The following is a 22808-nucleotide window of genomic DNA, read 5'->3' on the forward strand; positions in this document are numbered from 1 at the left end:
GTTTGATGCAATCGACAAATTAAAGGTGCAAGTGTATTTACAACCTAGACGAACATTAACGACGACGTAAACAATATTTTGACAGCTGACAGTGTCTTTTAAATTTCATAATATGGGATAACAAAATTTGTAAGATAACTAACAGTTCATTGATGGCATCTGGAAAATCTAAATCTGCAAAAGAAGTAACATCGGTATTTGGAACACTGGTGCGCGTTGCAGAACCAGAAGATACAGGGGGGCCGACGTGTGTGCGGGTTAAAACCGTGAAGAAATCCGGGAAAGAAGAGGATGTGCAAGAGGAAAATGGAGTGTTATTTTGGGTGAATAAAAGTGGATTTCCAATTGACGATAAAACATGGGATAGAATGTGGGATCATGTGGCTCGCATACACCCAGACGGGTATGATGTTATACACAAAGTGCGCGACAAAAAAGACTTGCCTTCAGTAAGTAAAAATCATGCCAATTTGCATGCACTTTTGGGGTTTAAATTCAAAGAACACATTATTTGTTTATTGTCAATAAAATTTCATTTCATCGCAATGATGTGAACAGTTCAATATTTCCTTATCAAAATTAATAATATGTTCATAGTTCTGTAATTTTTATTTTGAAGGTTCCTATTCCACAAGCCCCTACAAATTTCTCTGCATCAGTTCCAATTTCAGAGCGACTGGACAGAATTCAAAACTACATGAGGACCCTTCAGTATGTATATCCTTATACACGCAGTTATATAGTGATATTAAAATGACCTTTTAAAACTGAAAAAGGTCTTTTATTGTTGCTTTTAATTAATTAGCTGAAAACCATTTAAAAAACTTATTGCAGGTATAACCACACAGGAACACAGTTTTTTGAAATACGAAAAAACAGACCTCTCTCAGGGTAGGTATAACCTTTATTGAAATCACAACATCACAGATACTTGTTTCTGTGATGAAGTTTACCTAATATATAGTATAATAATGTATACAGGGAATTATTTACCTGTTGTCGGCAGGCAAATTTAAGCCTGGGTCAATTCCAATGTCCCATATAATCTCTCTTTAAACACAACTATGTCTGGACGAATTCAAAACCAGGCGAAACTGTTTGCAAGTGAAGGGCTAAAATAACACAAGGCAAAAATAACCCTGATTACAGTAGTACCTGCCCATTGATGATGAAACAATTCAATAACTTTTTAAATATGATATATTTTTCTTCATTTATAGATTGCTAGAATCTGCAAAAGAAATGATCAAAGAAGCTTTGCCCATCAAATGTCTAGAAGCTGTGATTTTAGGAATGTATCTTTTGCTGAAAATAAATCAACAGTAAATTTTTTTCTTTAGTCTGGTAACAGTGTAGATAACATGTATATACTATATAGAAATATTTCCTTAGTTTACTCAGATATCTAAGTAATGGATTCCTAGGTGTGGAGAGATTTCCTCTCAGTTTTAAGAGTGTGTTTGGAGGAAATGTACACAGGCACGTTGTGTTAGGGATTTACTATGCCGGCAGCTATGGAACAATTGGCATGAGTCGGCGAGAGGACCTCATGTACAAACCAGTAACATTTAAAGTAAAGTTAATATTCTTGTAAACAAGCTATTAAAGAATTGATAATTATAGTATATTGAATAGCATTGATATTTAATCGTTTCTTCAAGCAATATGTTGTGGGGGGTTTTTTTGGTTTTTTTTTAATTTATCAAAAGAGCATATATAAATTTGCAAAATTATCAAATCTATTTGGGATATATATACTTATGTAATTCATTTAAAAAAAAAATAATTTCACTTTTTACCAAAGTAATTGGTATTGATTCAAAGAAATGAATTATTAACAGCAAGGAGATCTGAACTCTGTCTTGTACAATATATATACATGTATAATGTTCGATTTTTTTCAGAGTCTTTCTGATCTTGTGTTTGATTATGAAAAGTCATATAACAAATGTAAGATCTCTCTCTCTCTCTCTCTCTCTCTCTCTCTCTCTCTCTCTCTCTCTCTCTTTTTCTCTCTCTCTCTCATAACTCCTTGACCACGAACTTTTCAAATTACATAACATTATGATAAATTGTTTTAAATTTTAAAATGATATACTTAATTATGTTTAAATGCACATCTATTCATTTCAGTTATGCATGATGTGAAGAAGGTTAAAGTTGGAATGCCTATTCCACATGACCCCCACAGTTATGAATTCATTAATTGGAAGGTATTTATCAAAATTGTATCATCAAATGAAGAAAAAACTACTTGTATTAGATCTTAGTTATCATTTTTGTGAGTGTTTTGATTATTGATATATGATATGGCTTTATAATATGATCTTGATATGACTGCATGAAAACTTGAAAATATGTCCCATTAGACAAATATGTCACCTTTCAGTGTACACGTGCATGCATAGCTAAAATTAAGGTCAGACGACACGTTCCTCAATTTTAGATGACTTTTTCCAGGAATTTGTTAATGGTTTACTACTACTTTGACAAGCTTTCTTGCAAAAAATTAGGGTACCTTACCAGGCATTTCTGCAAAATACTAGAGTATGCAATTTCCTATATAATCTTCTTGAAAATACACTTGGATTGCTGATATAAAAATAAATACATCTACAGCACTGCAAAATTCACTATACATGTATTAGAACTACATCTTCGCCGGGGCGGGCTTTGAACTCACGACCTCTAGAACCTATACCCTTCTGGCAGTGAGCGGCCACGATTCTAACCACTAGACCATCTAGACACATAACCAAAGCCAAGTAAATTTTGATCATTTTTAAAGTAGTTATAAAATTAATATTATTTATTGGAACTCTTTAATACGAGGAGATACAAAAAGATTCTCGAGGAACGTGTCGTCTGACCTTAAGCATCTTTATCATTTCCAATTGAAATACATTGTGCAAAAGATGTATTATAAAGATATAGTTGATATATTTTAACCTGGATATCTAGAATCTTAAGATAATTAGTTAATCTTTCAGTCAACCCCATCAAGTTAATATAATGAGGTTTGACTGTATTTGCATGTAATTGCTGCAAGATTTACAATGTTTTCATCTATATCATAGGCAGTTACCGTCAGCCCAAACAAAATGACAAAGAAGGAAATGACCAAAGATCTTGAGTTCATGGCCAAGGAGATAAGAACAAGGGTAATTTTTGTTACAAATTGAAAATGCATTTTTTTCCTCCTTTCAATTCAAGAATTTCAAATTCCAGCTGTTATGAAAATATTATTCAATCTACTGCACTGCCCCATCCCCCTCCACTTCCAAAAAAAAATAATGCTCAAAACATTTAATTAATAGTGCATGCTTTATAAAGTGCTTAATAGTTAAAACATAAAAATAAGGAAAATGGCATTTCAAACAAATCTAATCCATTGCATGAAGGCCTAATGAAAAAAGGGTTAAGGTCTTTACTTCTACAAGTACCAATATTTTCTGCACTTAAAATAAAAGGTTACTTGCAATAAAATCAATATAAGAATTTAAATTAACAATGTGTAATCTTTAGAATACAAAGGTGAATATCCAGTATCATATAATCAATTGTCACAGACACTTTCAAGCCAAATATGCCAGCAATTGTCAAAAATTTGCATTGATACCATTATAACTGCATGCATGATTCAATATTTAACGTTTTATCCATGATTATAGTGTCAGGCTAACTGTGACCTTCCTCAGGTCAAACTTTACTCGTCTAGATCTCAGGTAATCGAGCGTACGTCTGAAATAGATTTGCTGCTTAATTTTTTTAAATATAAAGTGAAGGGTTTTTTTTTTTCGTGAACAATAGATACATGTCTGTATAATCATGTCATTTCTTATACATTATATATAATTGCTTATATTTAACAATACATGTAGCTTATAATTATTTTTTTTTTTAATTACATGCTAATCAATTTGCTTTGATGAGTGAAAATGTTTGTTAATGTTTCTAACCATAAATTAGGAGTGTTGTCTGAAAAAATTGGTAACATCTTAAAGATTTTGTTATTAGGTGATTGAAGTTTGGCAAATCATTTATCGAACCTTTCCAATTTACTTAATTTGATCATACTGAAAAAGTACTTTAACTCACTGGTAGTTCTTAATCTTATAGTTATACCGATTGTACAGAATATATGTGCATATAACATTTAGTATTTTAAAAAAATCATTGATTCAACTTTGCTCTATTTTCATCTTGATACATTCTTTTCTTACATTTCTTCTCCACACAATTACTTAGATTTAATTTTAATTTGCATATTATTATTAGGTATTAACTAAAAGAAAAATGTCAGCAAATCAATTAACCAATTATGTAACAACTTGCATAATTGAAATTTCAAATACTTAAGGTAAAAATTCATGGATTAATTTCTATTTTACAGGCTAAATCTTGGACCATTACGCTCCATTCTCCTCGGAAATCTTCTGTTGAAGCACCAAGAGATGCTCGCACTAGTCTACAGCAAGCAACTAAAATATATAGGGCGTAAGTCAAATGACTATTAATTCTGCATCCCGCAGACACTTTCATTAAACCTAATGGGTATAGTATATTGATCGATGTCCCAGATTTTTAAATGAAAATTCTCATCAACAGGTTTAATTAAATTGTATTTTCCTCTTTTACACCGCTAAATATTTTTGAATTTTAAATTCCCGTCCTTTGCAGATATAAAATAATATAATTTCAATATGAACTTGGTGTTATTTATAGAAGGAACTCAGATATAAAAAAACCCCTCCTCTTTTTATCAATTAGGATGTCAAATCTTTTCCCTAATTCCTGATATCTTAACACACTCTTTATGATATACCCCCAAGAAATTCCTTTGTAAGCAAGTTTTCAATACTATAGTGTATACAAATTTGCTTAAATTGAGGTTTTTCTCCCATAAAATAGGCATACTTCCATCCCTGCTGAATCTGGGACCAAGAAGAAACTACAGAGCACTGGTTCATCCCAGACAACTTCTACAGTGGCAGACTCCTCAGACTACCAGCTTCGTATTTAGTTCTACAAGCTTTGAATTTAGACCTTCCAAAACATTGTTGTGGATATGTTTACCCAAAACATTAGCTTAAAATTTACTATCTACTGTACAATACTTTTACAAGCTTTAATGAATTTAATTTTAACAAAAGATTCAACTTTACATATTAATCTGTTTTGACCAGATTAATTTGGGGTTGGTTTTTTTTATTGACAAACAATCATTTTGGATGTGTTTTACTATACAAAAGATTTTAATTGTATATATAATTTAATAAATCTTTGTCTCTAGCTTAATCCGAACGACGGTCAATCTTAGACAGAATTTGCAAGTACATGTATTTTCACATCCTCATTCAACTTTCTAAAATTTGATCAGACTTTTATGTTTGGCATAGCGCCAGAAGAACAAGTTAAATGGACTAAAGAACCTATTGCTCATAAAGCGGATCAGTCTTTACTACGGAATAAGCTAATAAAATTAAATTTGTTGAATAATAAACATATTTTTTAACACTACATGTATTAGTAATTTTGTTGGTATACTAGATCTAGGTGATCTGCAATATTTTGTACATTTCCATGACTACGATTTGCCAGCAATAGGTATTTCAGATCACAAGACCTCATAGAAGAAAGTCTTCAAATTCAATGATTGATAAGTGCCAAATAAATATACAGCTTCTTGCTATTAACTGTGATGCATGTGTATATCAAATGAAATATTGTGTGAAGTGTTCGTAATGATTAAAGTAAATTAAGGGAGATGATCCATGGATACCAAGGCCCATCCTAGCCCAGTCAATGCCCCCCTACCCCATTCCAACCAACTACTAAGGAGAGTGAATACTTTAACTTATTCAAAATGATAGTGAATCCTAATTTTTCAATTGAAACTAAAAGGAGGTATTTTTTACCATCTAATCTTGCCACAAAATAATATATTTTTATAATATAAGTTTATGGTATTTTTTTTTACCATGCGAGGTATTTTGAAAAAGCAATTTATACCCATGTAGATATAATCTTAATTGTTCTGATTAACCATACTGTGTGTTAATTTGTTAAAATTCAAAATATTGAATTGTATGTATAAACAAACAACACATTGTCTAGTTTTATCGTATTTTTATGTTGTTTATTTTTTGGTGAATATTTTTGTCAGATATCAATAAAATTATAAAAATCAAACTGTATAGTTGATTCTCTCTTTAAATTTTCAGAACACTCAAAGTACAATGTACCAGTAGTAAAACATCTTTTTATGTGATTATTTTTTAACATCACAGAGTTGTACAGAATGTATCAAAATCTAACACTGCATATTAATAATCAATAAAATAAATAAGATATTGGTTCTAAATTTGAACCTCTTTCTTCTGTTCGTTAGAATTCATTCACCATTATTTTACACATTGTCACTTTTGGGAAATCTAATCGAATATTCAGGGGTTTTTTTTTTGGTCACGTGAGAAGAAATTTCACCATTAATGGCATATGATCGGATGGATTTTGAAAATTTGGTAAATTTCCGACGGAACTGATCTCCCCTTGAGACAGTAAGCCTAAACGGCCCAACAGTTTGATCCTGCCTTCTTGGACATTCCTATTACAGAAATTTCCCCTTCTAGATTTACTCTCCCTTCCGTCCACTGTATAAAACACATAGTCTACGACGGAACTATCAAAAGGACTAGTTTGTGTTGTCACCTCTGGCTCTCCTGTCCTTTCGATGAAATGTTTGTAAGCAGAGATCAGATGAAATTTATGCCACAAAAAGCCAGAATTCTGAGACACCTGGGGAAAGTGGAAATGGTGATAGGGTGAGCTATGATAAGTGTGGAACTGTCCTTCCAACACTGGACTTTCCCTCAACATTTTCACATGCTGTTCTTCTAGATAGTGACACTGGTCAGAGATTGTTAGATTTGAAGGAATCAAGCCCATGTCCAATAGCTTTCTACCTTTACCGTATCTTTGGGCAGAGATACCTTCTATTGGTAAGCCATGGTACCTCAGATATCCCTGTGAAATGAATTTGTACATGAAGCTATGTGGACGAGCATTAAAATCTCCACACAGTATAACAGGTACACTCCGAAAGTCGGGTATCATGTGGTCTAACTCTGCCAAGAGTTTCACTAATTGTAAAAGTTTAATGTCCCCTCGTTTAGGGTTGTAAAGCAGGTGTGTATTTGCCACACAGAATCCTTCCTGTCCGTTTAGAGGTATGAGTCTTAGAATTAGACCTACATTATCTCTGTTGGTAAGTGAAGAGCCTTCTTGGAAGTAGTGGACATGCCTTGCTTCTTCAACACTGAATTTGTCTTTCTTGTAAAATGTAGCACAGCCATCCACCTTTCCCCCCGTTCTTCGAAGATACTCGCCTTCATATCCTGCAATAACGATACCAGTTTAACACAGTGTCAATCATAAATCATGTACTGTATTATTGAATAGATAACAAAATTGATTCACAATATATTTAACATATATATCTTTTTATATCATCAATATTGTACTCTACATACCTAAGGCCTTGAGTTGTGGTATGTAAAATTCTTCCAGATGAGACTCTTGGACCTCTTGCATACATAAAATCTGAAATGTTGAAGATAAATGGTGATAAATAATTGCTGCTTGAGCTAGCATGTCTTCTACACGTACATATACCCGGTAGTACATGTACCAAACAATTATTATTTGAAGTACAATTCAAAATTTCTTCTATCCCTAATGGACATCCACAGGTACCATTATTTTTTACGGTACATGATTTTTTTTATAGTTGAAAGATGTATTTTCTATCCCAAATTGTGGAAATGTTTATGTCTTTTGTTCATGTTATTAAAGAATATTTTTGAAGTTTGCATAGTTCTTGTCCTTCTGCTCTTCATATTCTTGTTGATAAGTTGCATAAAAATTGAAATCCATATCAAATGTATCTTATTTGAATAGTAAAGAAATTTTGTTTACAAATATTTTCCAATTGGAAATGATCCCATTTGATAAATATTACCAGACCAACATCTGGGAGACCGAAGGCCATGAACTGATTTGTTTAACTTACATCGGGTTGATGGGCACTAAACTCCTGCAAAAGTTTCTGTTTGCGGTACTCCCAGTCCAGAACTTGTGTTGGGTGGTCCCGATACAGGTACTGGTTGTCCAGGAGAAGATCCTGGGCCAACACATTGTAAGACATCAGAGAGAAGGGAAGCCCGTGGTGACCCCTCGTTTGGCACACCTTACCAAAGGGAGTTAACTCCCATTCTCTATTTCTGGGTATTAAGGAATCTGCAAAAAACAATTACCAGTAAACTTAATTCAAGATGCTTCATTTTAATTGTTTGCCGATATCTATTTTTATAAGTAAACAATGTGGTTCTAGTAATCTGATATTTTTTCAATTTGTCTTGCAGTGCAATCTCTTACACATGTAAATCTAAAACTAGATAAGATAAGCAAATGTCCAAATTCATTGTAACTTTTCCCATTCTATGCTTTCTATGGTTCAACTGTCTGTACACAGTCTCTGAGTGCAAAGATAAATCAATAAATCAAGTTTCATAATAACATCCACAAACAAGTGTGATCCAGCTCAAGCCTGCAGCTGCATGCTGTACCAAGCTCTGACACTGCACACGGCTTGCAGTTATGTCAATGACAAAGGTAGTGAATGAAACATTACATGTTATGTTTTGGGTACTTGTGCCGGTATTCATTTACTGCCTAAACCTTTATATATTTCAAATTCAAAAACAAACTGTCAGTCTTACTACGCTTGTTATCTGAGGGATAAAAATGTGAATTAAAAAAAATTGCTACCTTTCAAATGATGAATAGTTAAAGAAATAGATAAAGAATGAAGAAATTGATATACCTCTTGGTTCAATGGCAGGTTCACTCCGCGACCTCTTCACATGGCTCTGTGGTTCATTTCTCTCTACCTCTGCATCTAATCCAACTTTCTGTTTACTTCCAGGTGCTAGTGGTCCCTTCTCCAGAGTCTGCACTGGTTTGTTGGTTCGCTTGAAATGTCTAACTACACCTTGCCCTGCCTGTTTCAATGGACCGAATGGTCGAAACATTGCATCAGAGAGCCAGTTTTCTCCACCATTCACTCCATGTGAGGAACCACTGTGAACCAGATTACTATCTAACTGAGGCCCTTTCGAAATCTCATTTATACTCCTCTTATTGTCTGTATGGGTTGGTGGGGGTGTATTGGCTGGTTGGTCATCTGTAGTCAAATCAATGACATCCACTTTTTTGGGCCTGACAGACGACATATGGGCTACTCTAAACCGACACCAGCTTCCTTGTAAACAATTCACATATCCCACTGTGTTTCTATAGTTCAAATAAAATATTCGTAATTTCATGATGTAAGTTTTTTCTTAAAACACTAAATATGTAGCTAATAACTATATTTAAATGTCATTTCAATTCCTTGCATCACACTTTGAAGTTACATAAACACTATAATTTTCTAATAACTATATCCACTATTAACACTGATTAGTCCTTCCAATTTGCGAGTCTCAGGGGGTATGAATGATTGTGTATCCCTTCTCGTTTCGAAAGAACATGTAAACATGGTGAACAGCTGATTAACGCATGTTAATTTCCTGACTGTCAAGGTCAAAATTCACGAGGTCATCGACTGAACTATGAGTGTCAATGAACAAAAACTGATTTGCTCGGTGAAGGAATTGTTCAATAAGGGTTTCAACATGATTTGATATTCTTTTTTTATAGGAGAAAGAATGTTTTTGCTAACCTTTAGAATGCATGAAGACTGTTTATTTTGTTTCTTCTTGTCGTTCTTCTGAATATTTTCCCTCCGAACTGAACATGCTGAAGGGTACGGTTAATGACCGACAATGACCATGAGTAAAGAAAAGAATAAAAGAAAGGACAATTATATTGTGAACTTTTTAATTAATGGAATAATAATGTCAAATTGTTATTAAGTACACATGTAGCACAACTTTTATTTATTTAAGCATTTGATTTATAACACTGTGTATCCATGCGGAAAAAAATTAAAGGTTGGTCTAATTACAGAAAATGTACAGTTTGACTTCGTTGTCATTTCGCTCACACCCTGAGTGAACAGAGAGAGAGAGAGAGAGAGAGAGAGAGAGAGAGAGAGCATGAGCATATGCGAATATCATATATGCACACTAGTAAACACTTACTTTCTTAAATTTTCCTTGGGGGGGGGGGGGGGGGGGGGGTCATCTTCCCAAGTTAAGAGTTTCTGATCCGATCCGCTCTACGTTTATGTAGAGCGGAGCGGATCAGAAACTTTTGACTTGGTAAGATTGGGGAGGGGTGGGGGTGGTAGAGTTATTTTTCATAATATTTTACTTTTTTCATACATTGTATGTCCGACCCCCTGACCATCGATCTCTAGACCCGCAGATAGATTCGGCATGTTGTATTAAAATGGGAGCGGGGACAGACCCTCTCCCTTAATATCATGACAAGCGCATAAAAAAATAATCGTAATGTTTCGCCAAACATCAATTACAAAATTTTCGGGAGGGTAGGAGGTAGGTCGTTTCGTAAGTCAAATGATACGCCTCCACGTCCCAAAATTATATAAATGTTACATTAAAAGTTTAAAATCAAAGATTATTAATTAAACATTTTTTATTTTAACCCCCCACAAATGCATTAAAAATCTGCTGATATAAATTACACTACACTATGTTCTTTTTTTATATTGAAGAAGCTTAGATTTTTACAGCATTGATGTAATTTACATTTTTTGACAAATAGGGCCTTTTAGAAAAATTTTCTGACAACTTGATACTTCAAACCCATATTAAACTGTTAAAATGAGTTCATCGGGGTAGAGTTAGAATTTGTTTATGTATAAGCAATTTTTTTCTTTTTTTTTTGGCCAATCAATGGGTCTAGGGACGGGTCAAGGGCCACATTTAGTTTGGGAGTTCAGGAGTAACACCCTATAATCCACCCCTCCGACGGAGGGCTAGTGTATTTGCGATTTGAAAACCATATTTAGCATAAAGGAACTTCTGAGTCTCTCTAAAAATGAAATTTTATAAGTAGAAATATTAGGCTTTAAACAAAGAGATTGTTCATATTTTTTAGCATTAAAAAATCTTTGTTTAAAAAAAATTGAACAAATTAAATAAGAGTATCATTATTAACTTTGATCCATTAAAAGACGTAATTCTTTTTACTTTTGCCTACCTTCTTAATGAGTCCTGAATGTTAATTTCGAATTCCATAATTTTAAACTATTGCAGATTATTACTTTTGTCAGTTTGGTGGTATAACACATGCATTAATAACACATGCCGGCACCTGCCGTTATTTATTTTTCTCGTAACTATCTCTTAATACTTAGTGATAATTGGGGTAGGGGTATTTTTGTATTCTTTTATTGCGACAAAAATAAAAAATGATAGGTGCCCGTGATTTTGTACTATGTTAATAACAAAAATGATTTCACCATCTAATTTTTCTCTTTTTTTTTTATTTACACTTTTATTTCTAAAATTAATTTCGTGGAGAAAAAAAAATGAAATTTTTCTTCATATCCTGTGAAATAATTATGCAAGCTGAAAAACTTACTTGGCTTTTTAACATCAAATTGGTCATGTGCAGGAATTATTTTAAATCAGTAATTTTTTCAATTTAGATCTTGAGACAATGCTTTGAAAATGCTTGTTTTCAATTAATTATTTTGCGGGAAAAAAAAACAATGTACATACACTGTATATGCTTGTGATATACTAAAAAGAGTTATATATATATATTTTGTACCCATAAATTGCAGCTTTTTAAATATTGAATCGAAGTAAAGTTAGTGAAAATAGCCCCCCCCCCCCCCCGCAAGACAAATAGAACGCTCACTTCAATTTTCTTTTGGTAGCCAATATGTACACTGTTGTGCAACATATATCAACTTACAACAACAAACAAAGTAATAACTGAGACGGGCTCGTGTGTCCCTTTTCGTCATACGCGCACAGAAATAAAAAAAAGATTTATGCGAAACTGCAAAATTTAGGAATGAAAGTGAAAGTAGAACAACATGTTTTAAACTTCGAATTGCCAATTGGTATGAAACCACGACACTCTCTACCTGGGTGGAATAAAACTGGAGGCAGGGGTCAAGATGCAAGGGAGCAAAATCCAACCCACAGTCGCAGAGGAAAGAGACGATGGCGGAAAAAACGAGATTTCAGACCATCTTCTGGAGAATCATCGGGTAGTGGCGAACATCTGGCAGAGGGAACCTCTAGCTCCAGTACAAGAACAGACCATGATATCCTTTAAATGGTTACTGACTTATCAATACATGTAGCCTACATAGCATATTTACATCAGTGCATGAGTACATGCATTATTGGTTAACAGCATGCAGGTCTATAGTACAATCACTAGATTTATAGCTATGTACATGTGTAGCTTGAATTACCTACATAGCTTTATTTACATGCCTAAAGTAGATTTATTTAGGTACTCTCTTACTTTTATCTTAATTTAGCGTTTGTACAAAAAGTCACACTTAGGTCCATCAATAATTTTCAACTTTGAACTGATCTTAAAAAAAATTAAGAACAAATCACTCTTGAAAATGTTGCAGCTCTTTCAGCACAATTGCAGTCAAAATTCTAAGTTTTGAAGCTATGTATAACTTTTTGTGTGACCAAATAAAACTACAAAGGAACAGTACTGGTTAACATGATAATTGATTAAGAAATAAAGTACAAGTGGGTCATTGAAATGAATTGCAAATATCATGTTATGATCAAACTTTTGGGAAAAACTTTTTTTTTTCAACTAACACATAAAAAAGTGTTGAAAAGTTTCCAGGGGTATGAACTTTGATGATCAAGTAATCAAGTTGTAGAAAAACCATAGAAAATGCATATGTATTCCTTTCTTCGTAGATTTTTCTTAACATTCATACAAATACCAGGGTTCTATTATGACCCAGAGAAGAAAAGATATTTCAAAATCCAGCCCAATCAATTCTCTAGCTTGGGACATACAATAACAAAACAAAACATAGAAAAGAAGGCACTGGAAACAGAAAGAATTAGGAATCTCACAAAACAAACAGATAAAGTGCACTCGCACCATTTCCTGGAACTGATGAGCAAGCAGGAGATGGGAAGTGTAACAAGGCTTCAGTTTCAAAGATATTTCATCCATAAGAGAATATCATGCATTGAAAATCATCCTAGTCAGACTTTAAGTGCTTCATCGATTCATGGGACTCTGGAGCATCCAAAAGTGATAGGACTTAACTCTAGCCATGATAAACTCATATCAATGTGGAGTCTTTCTAGTAGTTTGGCCAAATGTATTAATATGGTTGACATTGACGTGAGTAATACTGGAGATATAGTGATAGATTTTGACAAACCCAGTCTCAATTTGTGCAATAGTGCTTCAAGCATGTATTGGACTGAGAGGAAAAAGTCCCTGCCTTTACATTTACTCTACACGACAGGGCCGTATTTTGGGAATGAAAGCTGTACAGCTCATATTTGTCAGGTTTCAAATGAAGGTTTGTGTGGGACAACAAATTCGTACAGCATCGGCCAGCAGTATGTGTGGTGTTGTGCCCTGGATCCAGACTATAGGAAGTTCAGTATTGGTTGTGAAAAAGGTGCTCTTCTTATAGAGGTGGAAACAAGACGACTTTGGGAGATCTCGACTCACAGAGGTGACGTCTCCAGTATAGTCTTCAGTCATAAGGTACTGCACAATATATTCAACTTAAATGAGATACTCTAAATTGTATCAAAGCTCATGTTTTATACCATTCATTATATGATATGATGATATGTCAGATTTATTGATATATTGATAGATTGCATCTGAATTTGAATGTCCTATTATTTAGGAAATTTTGAATTGTAACATAAAAGTTCTTTTATAAAATCACAAATTGATTTTCTCTGAGTTAGCTGAAATTTCATTGACCTGTAAAAGAAAATGTGATACCCAGCTGGGGCAAAAAAGTATTTAATTAATATTTGACAAATTGCTGTCTGCAATGACATATCAAAAGAATGTTTTTACAGCTTTTTATTTCATTCTGAATATTTATTACCCCATGGATACTTTCCACACAAAAGAAAATCAGGTTTGCTGTCACATTGAGAGCTTTCTCTTGTTAGTTTGTAATTCAGTGACGCATTGATATGGTACTTGAAAACATTTTAACTGATATAAATTAAAATTATGTGCAGCATGGTTTACAGGTTATAAGTGTTAAATTCAGTTAGATTTGATTCACATGATCTAAATGTGTAAACAGTCAGCAAATGCATTTGCTGCACTATAAGCTCGCTTGCTATAGTGAAGTGTTAAGAGAATGACAAATAATATAGACTGAAGTGAATCAAGTGATCATAAAATGGGTCTATCAAATGAATAAGCAAATAATTGGGCTGAAAATAATGTTGTGTTGTATGTCAGGCACGTAGCATCAGGGGGGGGGGGGGGGGGTTATATACTTAGCCAGCCTCCCCCCCCCCCCCCCCCCCCCCAAGAAATAGGATTTTGAAGATTTTGGGAAACTCTAAATTTTCCTTTTTTTTTTTTACTTGTCAAGATTTTTTGGATGAGTCTGGCCCCCCCACTTTCAAAAACGATGCTACGTGCCTGTATGTTTAATGAAAGCAGCAGTCCTACGTAAATAATTGTAGTTGTTGTTCATTTTAGTACTTTATTGTTTTATATTTAATGAATGAAGTAAGGGAGAATATAAAATTTTGTCTTTAGATCCCAAGCACCCTCTACTGTGGGAACACAAAGGGATCTATTTTTACCCATGACACTCGCAGTCATACTAATCAGACGCTGAGCCAGCCGAAAATGACAGGAATCGTAACAAGTTTGCAGTTAACATGGGATGACATCCATCTTCTAGCCAGTGATGCTCTTGGAAAAGTGTGTATTAATTAATTGGCAGATGTATTTCTCAAGAATTTGATAAAGTACGTAACACATTGTAAATCTGTAATTTTGTTTGTAAAAAAAATTTTGTTTCATTGAAGGCCTTTTTATGGGACCTGAGAATGAAGAGAGTTCTAGTTGAGTACACAGGAATGAAGAATAAGGGAACAAGAATCCCAGTTTACATGGATGATGCAGAGAAACTAGTGTATGGATGTAAGTTCATTTTTATTCTTCAATGTACATTGTAGACAATAAACTCTAGCCTAAGATGATATATACTGTAGAAGCACATATTTCGTTGGGTTAAAATTTCGTTGTTTTAAAACAAAATTTCATTGGCATTAAATTTTGTTATATCGCATCAACATTGTATTTATTAATATTTCGGTTAAATATTCGTCATGGATTTAATTTCATTGATTTATACTGACAACGAAAGTAACAAAATTGAATCCCCAACCAATATTTCTGCTCCTACAGTAGTATGACATCCTTTCTTGTATATAGAGTAAGTACGAAAAATATACTTTTAAGTGTACTTTTCAATTATTTCTTGATTTTTTCAGGTGATTTAGAAGGATACACCAGATTTTGGTGTAAAAATTCCGGGAAACTCCTAAGGACCATTCCCTCCCCGGTGCAGTGTTCATCAACGAGTGTACCAGTTGTGTTGTATTCTGAGACCTGGGGCAACAGAACAGGAAACTCAGCCCTGCTGTTAGGGGCTGGAAATAAACTATATGTTTATAAAGTTTAAACAAATGCCCTGTGTAAAGTTCAAATCGATTTTACATGTACATGTATAAGGCATTTGTATGAATAAGCAACAGTTCTGATTTGAGTTGAAGAGCAGAATTTGAATCCTTGTTATGCCTGACACAAGATATCAGTGAAACATCAGCATTATTTCAATCTGGGACCAATTTTTTATTCTTTAAATTTTGAGAAAAATTAAACTCTCATTTGTGCAATTCTAGCTGACCTTACCTTAAGATAATGCATATATTTTAGCATGACTGATTATGGTAAATGCACCAACATACCTCTATATTTATATTGAATATCATTTTCAGGAAAAATGAAAAATTCAAAAGAATTGCAAATAAATAAAAGGGTGTTTGTATGTTTATACCAGTGTACAGTAAAACACGCTTATGACGAAGTGCCAGTGAAGGGCGATTTTGTTTCGTTATATTAAAGCGTAATTTGTGTTATCTGTTAAGTTTACAACATGCTATTTAGGTAGAGGGGAATCGAAACGACTTTACTGTAAGCATTAATTCGTTATAAGCGTGTTTTACTGTATTCTCTTATGAAGGTTATATATGGCATATTTTTTCACTTTTATTAAATATCAATACTTATGTAAAGATATAACGTTTCTACAAGGTTTCTGCAAATTACACTTTGGAACGTATTCTCGTTAAAATGAAATTATTTCTGACTGGGGGGGGGGGGGGGGAGAATGCTTTGATAACCCCACATTAAATTGGTCACATGATTCTCTTTTTGTGTTATTAACGACAAATGGGAAGACAGGTTGAGAGATTCAGATACAAGTTAATTTATGGAGTCACAAAAAAATGCCGTAAGAAGGCGTACGACAAAATAAATTACAAAAAAATATCAGATTTTGAATTTACATGCATGTGAATATTTGCTGTCCTTTGCGCTCAGTTCCAGCATTATTGTAAAAGCCTTGTCACGTGTTAATAATTACAGAAATACAAAGATTTATGTAATATACTTTTTGCAGTGGACGTCGGGGGTCCATACTTACTTAATTTCACATAAAAATAAATCAGCCCCGATACTCCATCGAAGAACATTGATGTTTTTTTTTTTTTAGTTTTATTCTTATTAAAAATCAATATCAATATAGAAATGTATATAGACCGAATAGCGTTTTCCCTGGGAAACTGGTTACAACTTGTTTAAAAGTGCACCCCCCCCCTCCCCATTCCGAAAAAGAATCAAACATCATGTATTGTTTTTTGCATTTTTGCAAAATTTACTTAATGATAATTGTGTGTATACGTAACTTGTAAGTATCCCGTACTACCGGTGATTGACTTAAAAGTTCAATGAATGAAATCCATGCCCTGCACCCCAGACTTCCCATTGGAGGAGTAGAGAGAGTCGGAAACCAGGTCAGGCATATAAATTTTTGTCCAATCCCAAAATAGAAAGGATTTTCTTGCATATAATGACTGGGGTTTTTTTAGGGTTTCGGTAGCAGTTTTATTGCTCACGCTTTCACTATCCTATTGATCTTGTATCAGTGGGATGTTGTAGACGTCTCAGTTCTATTTTTATGCGTGTATTTTCCCAAAAATAAAAATGTAATCTAAAACGTGGCTTAGAAAGGCTTTGCAAATATCAATTATGAATAAGCATATTATATACAATATAAACAAACGTTGAAGAGAAAGACGTGTCAAGGAAAATTGTTTTCAAGATAATAAAATATAAACTTACTTTTGATTGGTGTACCAAAATTGATGTCTGTCCATCAAAAGTTACTAATCGAACAAAAAATATTTAAAGCAATATGAGCTGTATTTTTTAGAATTTTATTTTGCTGTAAAAACCTGCTATTATGCTAAGTCTGCATGTAACTTAAACTTTTATGATAATTAAGGTTGGATAAAATCATTGATTTTTGTCAGAGGAAAGATATCTCTTCTAAGGAACATATAGCAAATCAATTTTTGTACAGGACGATAATAATTCGATTTCGCTCCAATTAAGGCTCTTTAACGGCCCTTTTCACAAAAATTTGGCGAAAAGAAATTTAAATACCATGATATTTTTGTCATTTTTGTAGAAAATAACATTTTCGTTAAAAAAAATTTCATCATGAAAATTGCAGCTCATATTGCTTTAATCCACCGATAACTTAACCTTTTTTAGCTCAAATATTTAGGGCCGGGTTATCAAAACAAATGAATTAGGCATTTGACCTAATGAACCTTCGAACTACTTGGACTTCGGACTAATGAACCTCCGGATTAGTGGCGTTCGGACTACTGGACCGTGACCAACTTAAACATAATGTACAGGAATTTCAGTTTTAAGAAAAAGATGACAAATGTTAAAAAGTTTCCGTCAATATGATTTTCGATCACTTGACAAGATCCCGCTAAGCCCGAATGATTCGCCCTAAAATATGAATCTATTTGATCTGCTAGTATATGGCCTATCCATATTTAAGATAACGCCAGCTTCTTTCGCTTTCAAAAGCTAAATATATATGCAGGAAAAATTCCGACTTGGCGGCAATAAAACCACTAAGCAGTTACACAGAAAGGATTTTGAAACGTATCAGCCATTAAGGAGTATGGGAACCATAAGTTCTAAGACGAGCTCTGTTGAACGAGATCACAAAGACTTGGCTTTACTTTTAGAATCGGCTAAATTTGGGAAATGGGAAATAGTATGGGACATTTTAACGAAAAAGCCGTATATGGTAAATTGTTGTCCTGAAAACCGGCGTTGGACCGTATTGCAGCAGGCCGTCTGGTGGAATGACACCGAGGTAGTCACAAGACTTCTGCAAATGTCTACCATTGATACATACGGCAAGGCAAAAGAAGGTAAATCCGAGATCGGGGATGACGGGGGACTCACAGCATTTGAAATAGCCGAAAAATTCAAGTATGACGAAGTTTCTAAGCTATTGCACAGCTTTGTCTGCGGGATAGAAAACCAAGAGATCGACACGTTTCATCTATGCCGTCAACATGTCCATAACCAGGAACTTGGTCTTCTTCGTTTAACCTTGGCGGCGTACAAAAATACTTTTCACCCTCTGACCATTGATTCTTCAAAACCATTAACTGCTGTTTTAGAGGACATCTTTGTTTCTATGAATACTACCGAAATGTGGAAAATCGTCCGAGACAAGTTGTCCGAATCTGTATTTCTGTCTTGCCAAGATTACAGTGAACAAATCAAGAAATGTGAAAGTCGAGAGAGTTTTTTCAAGACGATCGTAAATGTATACACCAACGAGGAAACAAGATTGTATACTCGAGTTAACACAGCCCTAAGACGCCAGAGATCGCATGGCTTTAGACCAACGGCAGAAGATTTGGCATTGGGTCCATACATATTGGTTTATCAACTTCTGCTTCTGTATTGGGACAAACTTGGAAAGGAATCGAATACAACATATCGGAAAGTCTTACTAACGAAAAATCACCAAGAAAAATACATAGAGGGTGTTAAATTCGCGTGGCTCTCTTTCGTTTCCAGTTCCGTGTCTTACGAGAAGGCAACACCATTTCCAACGTGCGAACCGGAAGAGGAAGTCAGCACTCACCCGACCATGTTCATTTTTGATAATACATGCGTGTGCCGGTGGCAGCCACGAAACATAGAGAAGTTTGCTATGTATGAAGAAGAGGAGAGGGTGTACCCCGGAGGCTCGCACTTCTTGGTTACCAATAGAACCGACGAAAATGGCGATATCCGAATTTATCTCAAACTGCTTAAACCAAGTTAAACTTTTGAAAAGATGTTTACACGAACAATTAATTTATATAACAACTGGCTTTGATTTGCGTTACATATACAGCTTTTGAAATAGCCGAAAAATTCAAGTATGACGAAGTTTCTAAGCTATTGCACAGCTTTGTCTGCGGGATAGAAAACCAAGAGATCGACACGTTTCATCTATGCCGTCAACATGTCCATAATGAATACTACCGAAATGTGGAAAATCGTCCGAGACAAGTTGTCCGAATCTGTATTTCTGTCTTGCATGCCAAGATTACAGTGAACAAATCAAGAAATGTGAAAGTCGAGAGAGTTTTTTCAAGACGATCGTAAATGTATATACACCAACGAGGAAACAAGACTGTATACTCGAGTTAACACAGCCCTAAGACGCCAGAGATCGCATGGCTTTAGACCAACGGCAGAAGATTTGGCATTGGGTCCATACAAAATGGCGATATCCGAATTTATCTCAAACTGCTTAAACCAAGTTTAACTTTTGAAAAGATGTTTACACGAACAATTAATTTATATAACAACTGGCTTCGATTTGCGTTACATATACATGTATTAAATTATTTAGTGCATCGCTACATGTAGTTGATTTCTCATATTTTGCATGACCTTATCACTTTAGTTCCGTCTTCTTTATTGTACATCACTGGGGTCCATGCCAAAATTGGTCAGAATATATTATATAGAACGTTAATATGTGTTAAACTATCAATCAATTATTATGGTGTAATTTGCGATTTCAACTGACAGTTCCATATTTACTCTCATAGCATTCAAAAAATTCCTAACACCCCCGGTTTTCGATTCACACCTTAATGACTTGTTTTTAAAATCAATAGAAAGACATCGAATTATCATTAAATTGATAGTAGAAATACTTCAGTGATATGGTTTTTTTTTGGTTTTTTTTTTTGGTCCTTTTTTTTTTAAAGATAGGCATGACACTCCGGAAATATTGTAGTTCTCCGATTTTTTTCTAACGTTTACTCTTCCTTGCTTGTGTTGACATCGGACACGCAGTATACCAGATCTATTGCATTCATGTTTACCAGGTGTTTATGAATACAAAGTATGTATTTACTGTTTCACTTGTATCATTAACCAATCTATACCTAAATTATTATACAGAGAGAAAGTGAATCAGTTAATATTTAAAATTACTTGGTCGCTTTGGCTACGAACGGGCTTAGCGTAATGTAAATGTAACCGTTACCTTACCTTAGCAAGCTTAATTATAACATTGTTTTGGACCTTGTTTGTATGAAAATCCCGTAGGCGATGGTGTACAACTTGTATATTATAATAGATATAGGAAGATATTAATCTTTGCACACCATTTAATAGAAATGTTTTTACATCGAGAGACTGGGTAATGAGTGGGCATTACCGGGAAATATTATATAGACCTATAGTGTTATACAATGTATAATTTTTACATTATTGTTTATGAGTAACCTAAACAATCGCGGATTTCAATGATCTGTATCTATGTAATATGCGGCATGTCTGAGCATTATCGCGACAATCCATTATTAAGTTAAAAATTAAATGCCCTTGACAATTTCAAATACATTATATAATTCGTATATATATGTAGGCCTGTATTTTTAAATGACTATATAGATATGGAAAAGGGGGAGGGGGTCTTCATTATTGGACAGTTATTATATATACTTAGAAACTGCTATTTACATCCTACCTCACTGCTACGAAACTTTGACCGAGTCAGATTTGAATAATGACATGAAATTATATATAAGGACATCCAAGGCCTATGTAAATTTCGTAGGTTGGACTTTGATACCCTAACACTGCAAATATGTTATTAGCTTACGAATAGATTAGAAATGCTTTTAACATCCGTGCAGATACTGGGTAATTAGACCTGATGATCATTGCAATTTATTGAAAGGGACTTGTATAATTAAAATTCATAGAAACTATCTCATGGCCAAGTTTAGACAGAACGTCCGACTCCATACTTTATTTCATTAAAATGTTGGTGGTATTTCGATATTTATGATTTACTCAGACTGTTACTAGTCAAATCTTTCATGTGTTTATACCCGAGTTTTATAGGTTACACGATCAGAAATACACACTTTAATCCTCAGACTCGCACACCAACATGATTGCATATTCGGATTTACAAGTTATAACGTGTCTGGATTTTTGAACACGATTACCCTTCATAACTGGGGGAAAACCCAAGACCTATGTCAGATTATGATTGTCTGTCATTCAGTGTTGTGTAACTTTGTAAGATTCGCACATATATAAAATGAGCCATTGAGCTCTATCAATGATAGAGCTCATGCAATTTATATCAAAAACATTTGTTATCTAATAGTTTACAATATTCACTTGTATTTTACAGATGTCTGGCAGCGAATCAGAGGTAAAGCCAATCTCCATCTGGTGGCGTTTCTACGTGTACGCCGTCCATGGATACGTCACAGAGATTATGTTTACCGCCCTCTGGGAGTTTGTGGTTAACCTCAACTGGAAGTTTCCCGGAAACACCAGTGTCTGGGTGCTATTAATTTACGGACTCTCAGGCTTGGTGGTTGAACGGATGTACTTCCAGTTGAGAGATCGAGTTCCGTTTGTTGCGCGCATACTCATCTACACGCTTTGGACTTACCTCTGGGAGTTTTCCACGGGGTTTGTTTTGAAACAATTTGGTGCTTGCCCCTGGGACTATACGCCGTTTCATGGAGATTTCATGGGAATCGTAACACTAGAATACGCCCCTCTGTGGTTTATTGGCAACATTTTAGGAGAGCTGATTATCATGAAATACACATTGCGGTTGTACTGGGGACCAGAGACCTCTCTGCAGCCCGTCAATAGTCGCCACAGTATACGGAAGAACCAATAGCTCGAGTAAATGTGTATATTTAAATCATTGAATGCTCGTTGACCAATACTCATTTCCAACTCCACGTTTTTCTTAACACATTGTTACATGTGGTTTTTTATTAAAATTTTATTCTTATGCAATGTATTCATGAATAACAAGTTCCATCAGGAAATAACTCGAATCATTCCTGACAAAAAGACATGTTGATCGTGGTTCTTTTGAAACACAATGCAACTTGTTTTACACAATTTTAAAAAGTGCGTTTTAGGTGGTTCAGGCAGGCATAGAGAGTAACGGGCATAGGAGAAGGAGATGATCGCTATTACTCATCAAGTACAACAGAAAACATTTAACTTTGTTTATATAAAATACTTAAAAAATTGCACATTAACTATCAGAGTTGCATAGATAGAAGGGCCAGAACTGGGCATGTCATCAGTAATGTTATGAAGATAATTTACAGGAGGTA

At 34.3% G+C, this 22808-nt stretch overlaps 4 protein-coding genes across 6 annotated transcripts; 3 read left to right on the forward strand and 1 right to left on the reverse strand.

Annotated features, from left to right (window-relative positions):
- Positions 1-2: 2 nt before the first annotated feature.
- LOC105332125 (tubulinyl-Tyr carboxypeptidase 2) lies at positions 3-6187 on the forward strand. 2 transcript variants are annotated; one of them, XM_011434571.4, is made up of 11 exons: positions 3-449; positions 620-711; positions 835-891; positions 1221-1295; positions 1402-1573; positions 1905-1950; positions 2134-2213; positions 3078-3161; positions 3672-3725; positions 4394-4497; positions 4912-6187. In XM_011434571.4, the coding sequence occupies exons 1-11, from the start codon at positions 153-155 to the stop codon at positions 5021-5023; spliced, it is 1173 nt and encodes a 390-aa protein (XP_011432873.3). In that variant the 5' UTR covers positions 3-152; the 3' UTR covers positions 5024-6187. The 2 variants fall into 2 exon arrangements, with proteins under 2 accessions (XP_011432873.3, XP_011432874.3); XM_011434572.4 differs by lacking the exon at positions 3672-3725 and having other exon boundaries at positions 5-449; positions 4912-6183.
- A 229-nt stretch (positions 6188-6416) lies between these two features.
- On the reverse strand, positions 6417-9880 carry LOC105332122 (protein angel homolog 2). 2 transcript variants are annotated; one of them, XM_034468348.2, is made up of 5 exons: positions 9785-9880; positions 8885-9354; positions 8072-8298; positions 7533-7602; positions 6417-7397 (listed from the first exon to the last, which is right to left on the reverse strand). In XM_034468348.2, the coding sequence occupies exons 2-5, from the start codon at positions 9291-9293 to the stop codon at positions 6466-6468; spliced, it is 1638 nt and encodes a 545-aa protein (XP_034324239.2). In that variant the 5' UTR covers positions 9294-9354; positions 9785-9880; the 3' UTR covers positions 6417-6465. The 2 variants fall into 2 exon arrangements, with proteins under 2 accessions (XP_034324239.2, XP_011432871.3); XM_011434569.4 differs by lacking the exon at positions 9785-9880 and having other exon boundaries at positions 8885-9689.
- A 2158-nt stretch (positions 9881-12038) lies between these two features.
- LOC105332121 (DDB1- and CUL4-associated factor 4) lies at positions 12039-16325 on the forward strand. Its single transcript, XM_034468345.2, has 5 exons — positions 12039-12310; positions 12959-13752; positions 14785-14952; positions 15060-15174; positions 15528-16325. The coding sequence occupies exons 1-5, from the start codon at positions 12055-12057 to the stop codon at positions 15716-15718; spliced, it is 1524 nt and encodes a 507-aa protein (XP_034324236.2). The 5' UTR covers positions 12039-12054; the 3' UTR covers positions 15719-16325.
- A 5528-nt stretch (positions 16326-21853) lies between these two features.
- LOC105332120 (transmembrane protein 229B) lies at positions 21854-22357 on the forward strand. The gene has a single exon (XM_011434567.4). It carries the CDS (start codon positions 21854-21856, stop codon positions 22355-22357), a length of 504 nt encoding a protein of 167 aa, XP_011432869.1.
- Positions 22358-22808: the final 451 nt, after the last annotated feature.

This window comes from Magallana gigas, chromosome 6 (genome assembly GCF_963853765.1).
Source record: "Magallana gigas chromosome 6, xbMagGiga1.1, whole genome shotgun sequence".
NCBI classification, from domain to species: domain Eukaryota; kingdom Metazoa; phylum Mollusca; class Bivalvia; order Ostreida; family Ostreidae; genus Magallana; species Magallana gigas.